The 9447-nt window shown below is 54.5% G+C and overlaps 1 protein-coding gene across 1 annotated transcript; it reads right to left on the minus strand.

Annotated features, from left to right (window-relative positions):
- Positions 1-2322: 2322 nt before the first annotated feature.
- On the minus strand, positions 2323-6589 carry PDAP1 (PDGFA associated protein 1; the record flags this gene model as incomplete). Its single annotated transcript, XM_010136955.1, has 5 exons — positions 2323-2471; positions 3089-3240; positions 4063-4184; positions 4486-4590; positions 6498-6589. Coding segments are annotated over 5 exons (530 nt in total), but the record flags the coding sequence as incomplete, so codon positions are not given.
- Positions 6590-9447: the final 2858 nt, after the last annotated feature.

The raw sequence follows: 9447 nt of genomic DNA on the forward strand, positions 1-9447 counted from the left end.
CTTGGGCTGCCGAACCAACCCTGCCCCTTCCCAGCCCGTTACCGCGGCTGCCGGGGCAGGGGTTGATCAGACTCCTCTGACCTTCCGCCTTCCTTGTCTCTGACTGGGAGCACCAGCAGTCCCAGCTCGCAGCTGCACTGGGAGGATGAAGCCGCTCCCAGGAGCACCGAGGAGCCTTTGAAGGAGTGTGACTAAATAATTCTGCACCTCAGAGCAGGGTTGAATCATGTGTGGTGAACAGTGGGCAGGGTCAGGCGTTTCACAGAGGGCGTGAAATCCCCGTGAAGGGGTTGCTGAGGGCTTTGGCAAAGAAGAAAAACCAGCACCTAGCTGGCGTGGCGGGCAGGTCAGAGGCCTGGCCACTCCTCCAGCGTCACCCCGTCTGAAACCGAGCGTCTCTGCAAGGGAAACCCCGCATTTGTCACCCAAAAGGAACCGGTGCAGTGTGGCGCCAGGATCAGACCCCACTGTGACAGCTCAGGTAGACCCCATTCTGGTGGTGCCCCTCAAAGCAGCCCAGCCCTTCCACTGACCATGGCCTGAGCGGTGTGTTCTACTGGGAACAGATCTCTCCACCCATTTCTACCTGTTCACCCCCCGTGAACGAGCCCCCTTCCTCTGCTCCTCCACCTCTGTCCCAGGCATCAGCTCACGGCCTCCCACCACCCTGCTCCAGCCACCTTGCCTGCCCCAAGGACCACCCAAACCTTCCGTGTCCAGTCTGTCCCCACCGTACCAGTTCTTCCCACGTGGAGCTGACAGCAAGGGCCCGTGTCCGGTACCGCTCACCCGGCGCAGCTCCCGGAGGGCAATTCCCGTCTCAAATCGCGCTTTGGGGCAGGCGGTGGGAACAGCTCTAGGCTTTATGCCTTTACCCACGCATGGAGACAACCCGGTGTTCCCGCAGCAGGCCAGCCCAGTTCCCCGCCATGGTCTGAGCAGGCAGCTCGGTGACGCTCCCTGCAGCGTGTCCCTCTGTCACCCCCGAGCCCCTGCAGCCAGGCCTGGACATCATTACACAGGAAAACCCGCAGCGTTTGTCATCCTGCAGCTCTCCGGCTGGGACCTCTCTTGCCGGTGATGCCGAGTGACGCTCTCACGGCAGCTCCAGGGCTGAACCTCCTCCAGCAACGGGCGAGTGAGTCTGAGAAGCGCTGGTGTCCCAGCACTCTCCGCACCTCCTGGGGCACATCTCCCGCTCCAGCAGCCCCACACTGCGAGACAGGACATGTGACAGTGCGGGGACTGCTCCGCTGACACAGTGACCGGGTTAGGCAGCAGCCCGAGGGCAATTGTTTCCTCTGCTGCGGTAACCAGACCGTGCAAGACGTCCATCAGAACAGCTTTTTGCCTTCAGGCTGTGCCTGCTGATGGAGCTCCCGAACCTCAAGCCAAATTCCACAGCATAAACAACACAGAAACAGCAACGGCGGAGGCTGAAGCCACCATGGCACCCGCCCGCGGCTGCGCCTCACGCCTCGGCGCGGCCAAACTCGTGTTCGTTCACTCACAAGACGAGGACAGAGCTCTGATAACTTACAGTTTAATCAGCCAAATATACAAGTTCTGGTGGTGGTGTTTTTTAAACGTTACCAAGTTTCTTTCCGTTTGGGTCTGATACAATGATTGGTTTTTTTCCTTTAAACAAAGGATGACGTGGTTAAAAACTGGCGCTATCCCTAGTAAGGAGAAGGAAAAAAAAAAATGAAGAGGAGGGAAAAGGGGCGACTGGCTGCAAGAAAGGAGGGATGACCCCGGGAAGGAGCAGCACTGCAGATGTCCGTGAAGTCAGGCTCCCAGCTCCCACCGCAACACCCCGCAGCACAACGGGATGGGCGTTCGCCCAAGAGGGTTCCTCAGATACATCATCCTTCGGGCTTTCATGAGCAAGTCAAAGTTCCCCACCCCATGCCCCACCCCACAATGACCCCACAATCTATTTTCTGGCATTCTAATAGTTGAAGCATCTCCCCTCCCGCACAGCTCCCTCCCGCCCTGCCCCCCCCACCCCGTCTATGAGTTCTTAACCCTAAAAACAGCAAAAACATTCAGGTTTCCAAACTGTTACAGAGAACAGCTGCTCGGCACAGCTCTGCGCCGAAGGCAGCGGCTGCCCCTAACCCCAGATGGAAATCTGTGCCAGGATGAGGACAAACACATTGTCAGTGTCTCTTGGAGGTGAAGGTGACGTCGATGCTGCAGCACACCCTACGGACACGGCAGAGCTCCTGGCAGGCCCCAGGCACAAACCCCAGATGGAAATCTGTGCCAGGATGAGGACAAACACATTGTCAGTGTCTCTTGGAGGTGAAGGTGACGTCGATGCTGCAGCACACCCTACGGACACGGCAGAGCTCCTGGCAGGCACCAGGCACAGTTCCCTGGCGTTTCCTCCTCCTGCGTGTCCTGGGCTTACTTGTTAAGGGACAGTGACTGCAGTCTTTTACCTGCCATAGCCGCTTCGTCTTTTGCTGGGGGAGGAGAAGAACAGAGGTGTCACTTCACAGCGTGTACCAGGGACTGGTGGTGGCTTGACAGCCTCAGAGACCAAAATCCTGCCAGTGATGGGAACGGGGAAAAACCCGTCCCTCCCCGCCAAGCCTGGGAGACCCTCGCTGGAGCTCGAGCAGCAGCCCCATCTCCCACGTCCCCTTCTGTCCTTGGCCTCTCGTCAGGTGCCTACAGACCACCCTGATGCTGATGCTCTCGGTGGAAGACACACTCCTCAGACCTGTGGGTCAAGAGGAAGCCCGGGCAGGGCAGGGCAGGGGTGCTGCAGCCCCTGGGCAGCCTGGATGCCCAGCAGGAAGAGCAGATCAACCACACTGAGCACGAGGAACCCACTAAACCCCCAAACTGGAGCCAGCATCGCCGGGGAGGACAGTAACGGTCTGAGAGGGCAAATCCCTTCTTCCCTGCTCGCTGCTTAGATGGCCTAGAGCTTGACAAAGCCAGAGACCTGTAAGAACGGAACCTGGTTCTGATGGGAGGAGATGAGGGATCAGCATGTGTGATACCACACATCCCGTGTCTTGGTGGAGCAGCCATCAAAGAGAGGTACAGGGGAGACGATCAGTTAGGGTCTAACCTTTCCTTTCTTCTTCTTTCTTTCTGGCAGCTTCTTCCCTTTGCTTGCGGATGATGGCTAGTCGGGCGAGATCCGCCTTCGCTTGCTCTGTTTTACCAGCTAGGTGCATTTTCATGTACCGTTCTTTCGCCTTCTGTTTCTCGATTTCCTCCCTGTTTAAGGGAAACGCACCAGTGACCAAAGCGTCCACAGGGGTACGGGCAGTGGGGGAGGCTTTCTGACTGGGAAGGCCACTGAGGACAGAGATGGACTTGCCCACAGAGACTGGGGGGCCCTGTCACCAGTTTTCAAGCACAGCTTGTATCTCCTGCAGGGTCTGAACACCAGAGAGATTCCTTCTACCTCGTTCAGATAAATAAGGGCACTGACACGTGGTTTTCGGTGCCTTACCCTCCAAGGTGAGCTTCTGCTGAAGAAATGTGTCCCCAACAAGCAAGCTTGAATCTTTCCCTCGGAAAGTCTCCACGGCTAAATGAAACTAGAAGATTAAACTTTGGTTCTCATCTTATTCATCTGCTCAGACAGAAATTTCCCTGTGAATCCCGGGATGGGGGAAACAGCCACCTGTCACTGGCTAGATTAAAATAGACCTCGAGGTCCATGGGTTTCAGTTACGTCTCATGTTTGGCATAAACCTTCTGGAAAGGAAAGGCTACATCTACTTCATGGCACCCAATCTCCCTCTCCGTGTCCCTGACCAAGCTGCCTGGCTCCAGGACGGCTGCAGCTACACCCAGCGGACACACACCTTCTGTGGGGTTTGCAGGGAAGGACACTCTGAACCACAGCCCGTCCTGCTGGACAGCTGCTGCTCTTCCGTGTCTGCTGTAGGCAGCAGCACTCTGAAACAGCTTCCCAGAAACACCACCACACTCACAGGAAGGACACACGTCCCCGCGTTAAGCTGCTGCCACCAGCGAGGCTGAAATTCCAGGAGCGCGCCAGCTCCCGCCGAGGCAGCAGGACAGACTCACCGCTCTCGTCGCGAGAGTTCCTTAGGTCCATCCAGGTCCAGCTGAGTGACTTTTTTGGTTGTCTGAATTACACGGTTGGGATTCTCTATGTCTATCAACCCTTCCACTCCTTTGCGCTTTTGCTAAGGTTCAAGAAGAAGAGGAAGGTTAAGAGGCGCTCTCATACCCGGCGCTGTTGTCTCAGAGTGCGTCAAACGCACCGCGACGCACTCCGAAAGCGGAAACTCATAAAAATACACGACTTTTCATTTGGAGAACAAAATGCTGTCAAATAAGGTTTGGGGACTTCTAAGAACAGTTTCTCCATAAAAAATTTACTAGAGGTGGCTCTGAAAGAGAACTTGCAGTCAAGCGCATCCATCCCTCTGCTGCCCCAAGAATCTGGGCGTGTAAATGCATTCAGTGCCCTGAGAACGTCGGTACCTGATAATCCTCGTCATCTTCATCACTCTCATCTGAATCTAAAGACTTCTTCTCCTTTTTGGGGTCCCCTGTTGCTCCTTCACCTTCTTCTTGCTCCTCTTCTTCCTGCAAAACCACAGGGAATTAGAGGAATATTTATGTCAATAAAAATCCCCAATCCAACAGTAAGTCTTAAGTGAGGTGGTTTCGGAGGGATGAGCGAGCTCTGAGTACTGGTGTTCCTGACGTGGCCCTGATGCCACCAAGGGTGCCTGGCTATGACAAAACAAGAGCTCCTTCTCCCCACCTGCCCCAGTGGATCACCTCTAACCAGCTCTGCTCGTCTCCCTGTGTAGCAGCCCAGGAAAAAGGCAGAACCGGCACTTTAAAACACTAGAGGAGAGCAAACTCAACCAGCAAGTTATCACCCAAGAAATTAGAGCCCCTTTTGCACAGCTTTTACCAGCCAAAGGTCTAGGAATTAATTTGTAAATCATGAGAAGAAAAGATTAGGAGAACCAACATGGGTGTGAATAGGTTGTTTTACCGCTGGCAAACGTCCCTCCTCACAGCAACCGGCAAAGGGGACGAGCTACGGGCAGGCAGAGGAGAAATTCTGTTAATTGGGGGATTTTTAAGCTTTTTCTTAACAAAAATGGCATCAGATGGCACTATCGCTGCGTGGTATGAACTATCACCACAACCCCCAAATCCTTCTCAAAGAGCAGTTCTCTGGTTTGCTTTGAAACGAGACGGATACTTCGGTGGGGTCCTGCTTGTCCTGCGCCCGAGGCTTCTGCTGGACCGGTGTGCGTAGGCCTAGGGAGCACCGTCAGGAAGTCACAGACAGACGGCAGAGAGTGTGCAGCGAGTGCGTCCTCGCAGCTGTGAGAATCTGGGAATATGGGAGAGCAAGCACTGCAAAAAGTCACCACAGCTCTTGTGACACCGGGGAGGTAGTTGTGGAAGCAGGGGGAGCTGTCACAGTGCAATGCTGGGGCACAGAAACACTCTCAAAAAAGGACTCGCACCAGAAAACTCTGTTATCTCTCCCTCCGACAAGTCAGAGGCAAACAAGAAAATCGTGTACAGGAGAAGACAAAGGAGTTCAGACTTTTATGTCTAGAAGAGGGCAAGTATAATAATTTCAATATACAGTAAGATGTGAAGATCATAGAATCACAGAATCACAGGCGGGTTTGGGGTGAAGGGACCTTCCAAGCCCTTCTAGTCCCACCCCCTGCAGGGAGCAGGGACATCTGCACCCAGAGCAGGGGGCTCAGAGCCCCAAGGGCCAACCTGACCTGGGATGGTGCCAGGGATGGGGCTGCTCCCACCTCTCGGGGCAACCAGGGCCAGGGTCTCACCACCCTCAGCATCAACAATTTCCTTCTCTCTGGTCTGAATCACCCTCTGTCAGCTGAACCCATCACCCCTTGTCCTGTCCCCACAGCCCCTGCTGAACAGCCCCTCCCCAGCCTTCTGACAGCCCCTTGCAGCACTGACAGGCCACAGTGAGGCCCTGAAGCACTGACAGGCTGCACTCAGGGCTCCCCGCAGCCTGCTCTGCTGCAGGCTGAACCCCCCCAGCTCTCTGCCCTGTCCCCACAGCAGAGGGTTCCACCCTCGCACCATTCCTGCGGCCTCCTCTGGACCTGCTTCAGCAGGTCCATGTCTTTGCTGTGCTGATTTTTCTCCACAGCCAAGCTGCAGAGCATGGATAAAAAATATTAGCTGACACCAGAGATTAGAATGATGAAATGTGGGGGGAAAAGACATCTAGAGCTGCTGAGTAATCATCTTCCCGATCCTTTAACCTTCAAAATGGGAACTGGCTAGTCTACCTGGCCTCACTCCCGTGAGGAACCAGACTGGATCACAGCAGGCAGAGATATTCAGAGTTCACGTTGCGATCACTGACAGAAGGATCTGCAGCACTGGACCAAGCTGCCGTTTCCTGTGAACTGCGAGTTAACCACACTGTCAGAGCCAGGAGTTAGCACGGTGAGCACAGAGCGCAGGCACACACATACCCTCGCCTTCTGCTTCTCTGCTTGGAGCTGGGCATCAATCTCCTCAGGGCTCGTATACTGTCTTGCTCGGCCTTTGTGGCCTCCTTTTCTGCCTGTACACAAAAATAAAATCAATAAGTGCTTTAAGTGATGAGCTTCCCGACAGCTCTACTCCCCCTGCAGCACTCTCGCTGGATTTTTGGTGCAGACAGGACAAACCAGAATAGCTCCTCTGACAGAATCTAAACAGCAACGAAAAAAGGACACATTGAACTTGCCAGTGCCAGGGACAGAATTTTGAGTAAGTTACATTGAGAATTGGGATTATTGACCCACAGAAAGATACTCAGAGAATTGGTTCTTTCCTCCCCCTTGGGCTGGTTTTGGAGATGCCAGAACCAAGCACAGCATTTTCTGACTGAATCACAACTTTGTCCTGTGGAGAGGGAGCCCGGAAGGTTCTCCCTGAAGGGCAGGGGGATACCCCCGTGCCTCAACCATTGCAGAGCCGTGACACCCGGCAACAAGCTCCCAAGTGCCCCCTCTGCTCTTGGTGACGCCGCCCTTCCCTGCCCAGCCACGGTTACGTTCGTGGCCTCTCTGATTCACTCCCCGGGCTGGCAAGGACTGTTCTTGGTGTTTCCTGCGCAGGAGGAATCACAGCACATTCCTCTTACAACCACCCCTCTGACATGCGCTCGCCTCCCCAACCCCTCCCCAGCGCTCCTGGCTGTGCCAGGAGAAAATAGGAAGCTAATTGGATAAGCTCTGGGAATTGTAGCTGAAGAACCACTAAAAGGAGCCTCCTTGTTCTCCTGCTTTATAAGGAAAAATAAAAACAAGCTCTAGGAACCAGGAAGAGGAGAGAGTCGGCTTTGCTGGCTGGGCTGCCGGGCTAAGAGCTGCTCTTGAGTTCAGAATTCCCTTGGTTAATGAGTTGCTGAAGCCATTAATGCCTCCCACAAGCGTCTGTGCTGTTTATGTTCTCACGGCTCAAAGAATGGCTGGAGAGCGAGCGGCAAGGAGCCCGTCTCTAGCCTTGAGCCAGGGAGCTCAGGTACAACCGGTATGTGCACCTGGCAAAAAGCAAACAGCTCAGGGCAGGGAGCTCCCAGCTACCGCAGGAGCCTTTGAAGCCCCTTGAGGGAAGGCGCAGGAAATCCTCATGCCCCCTCTCACCCTCCCTGCTTGACCTGCCAAGAGCATCGGGAACCTTACAGCGGCGGGGAGGGCTGAGGGGATTGTCCCTCTCTCCTCGGGACTCTGCAGGAGGTGTGGAGCAGTCTGACGCTGCTGCACTGCTGTACCATGGCCATGCCTGGCTGTGCTGCGGGACTCGGGGGGACCAGGGACATCAGGAGGGATCGGGAGCCTCTGAGGTCTGTCTGTGAGCTTCAGAAATTCATTTTCTGGCCAGCCCTCCTGGCTCAGCAGAGACAAACTCTCACAAGTTTGAACTCGGTGAAAGCTGAGCTGTGGAATAAATGATCCCCAAACCCCTGTGACGCCTTGCAGGGGCTCCCGAGATGTCTTCCCCAGGCGAGCAGAGCCCAGGCTCTTCTCTCTGCACTCGGCTGTGGAAGCCTGTGGGCACACAAACCACAACAGCTTTGCTGCACCCCAAGCGGAGCGGTGTTCCTTCCCAACCATCCCACGTGGCAACAGTGACCCCCTCTGGGAAGGACTCTGTCACCAGAGACATTACCTCACTGCCCAGCAAATGACATCACGCTAAAGGGAACCCAGTGACAGCACGGACACACTGCGTAACACTAGGAGAACCCCAACAAGCCACATCGACACTGTGCTGGGAGCCCAGCTGACACCGAGCTGGCTTGTCCCGCTGGGCTCAGGATTCCACAGGCAGGAGAACACAAACCCCTCATCACTGCAGCAGCACGGGGACAAAGCAGCTCAGGAGAAATTACCTCACATTAAATGCCCCAAAAGAAGCAAATTTACATCCGAGCCTGCACAGAGAGCACGAACACCCCCTGGGAGGGAGCAGCAGCTGGAGGGATGGTGAGGAGCGCGGGGCAGGGCCGGGGCTCGGCTCTTCACCGGGAGATCAGCCCTCAAGCGAATCACTGCCCTGCCTCTGCCACCGACCTGCACACCACGCTGCACAACTCACGTCAGCTCCGTGCCTCCGTTTCCCCAGCTGTAAAATAGGGATAACGATTCTTACCCTCCTCTGTGAAGCACTTTTAAATGATAATCGCCTGCAGGTTTCACTGGCACAAAGACCACGGGGGCCTGAGGCAGGAACAAATACATTTGTCTTTGGCTTTAAACAGCATAATTAAAGAATTTAAATCAAAGAGATTGGAAGAATGTTGAAGGAATCACTTTTTTTTTTCTAAATCACAGTATGAAAAAATAATCAGAATTAATCCTGTAACAAAATTAATTATTGGCTGGATAAACCCACCCCCCATTTTATATAAAAATCCACTTTTCTGCCAGCACCACAATAACTGCTACTGACCTGGAGGGGAGGCCAGCAAAGATCCCTCTTTTCCCAAGAAGCAAAAGACTTGACTCAAACATTTCAACTTATACAACGAGATCTTGAGTTACAGAGCATTTAAATACAGCAACACGGGGGTTAGAACCCACCCAGGTTCTTTGCCTTCACCGAAACCACGTGAAAGCTTCAGCCCTATTTGCTGACATTGTGTAAACAGACACAAAATAAAACCCTTGAAGAGAACCTCAACAGGGAGGCGGGTTCGGAGCTAGAGCTTGGGAAATGCTGATGAAATACACGGGAGCAAAGCGCAGAGGGATGAATGACGAGGGCTGACGGGTATGACTGGGGCTTCACCGACGCTCGCACCAGAGCCAATTATGCAGATGGTGCATCTGAAGAACGTTCTGGGAGGATCCAGCTCAGCCCTGACAGCCCGTCAGTCCCTCAGCGCTTCTCCGTAGCCACACACGCAAGTCGGTGCCCGCTCCGCGCTACCCA

The sequence above is a fragment of the Buceros rhinoceros genome, unplaced genomic scaffold, assembly GCF_000710305.1.
Source record: "Buceros rhinoceros silvestris isolate BGI_N320 unplaced genomic scaffold, ASM71030v1 scaffold36375, whole genome shotgun sequence".
Classification (NCBI taxonomy): domain Eukaryota; kingdom Metazoa; phylum Chordata; class Aves; order Bucerotiformes; family Bucerotidae; genus Buceros; species Buceros rhinoceros.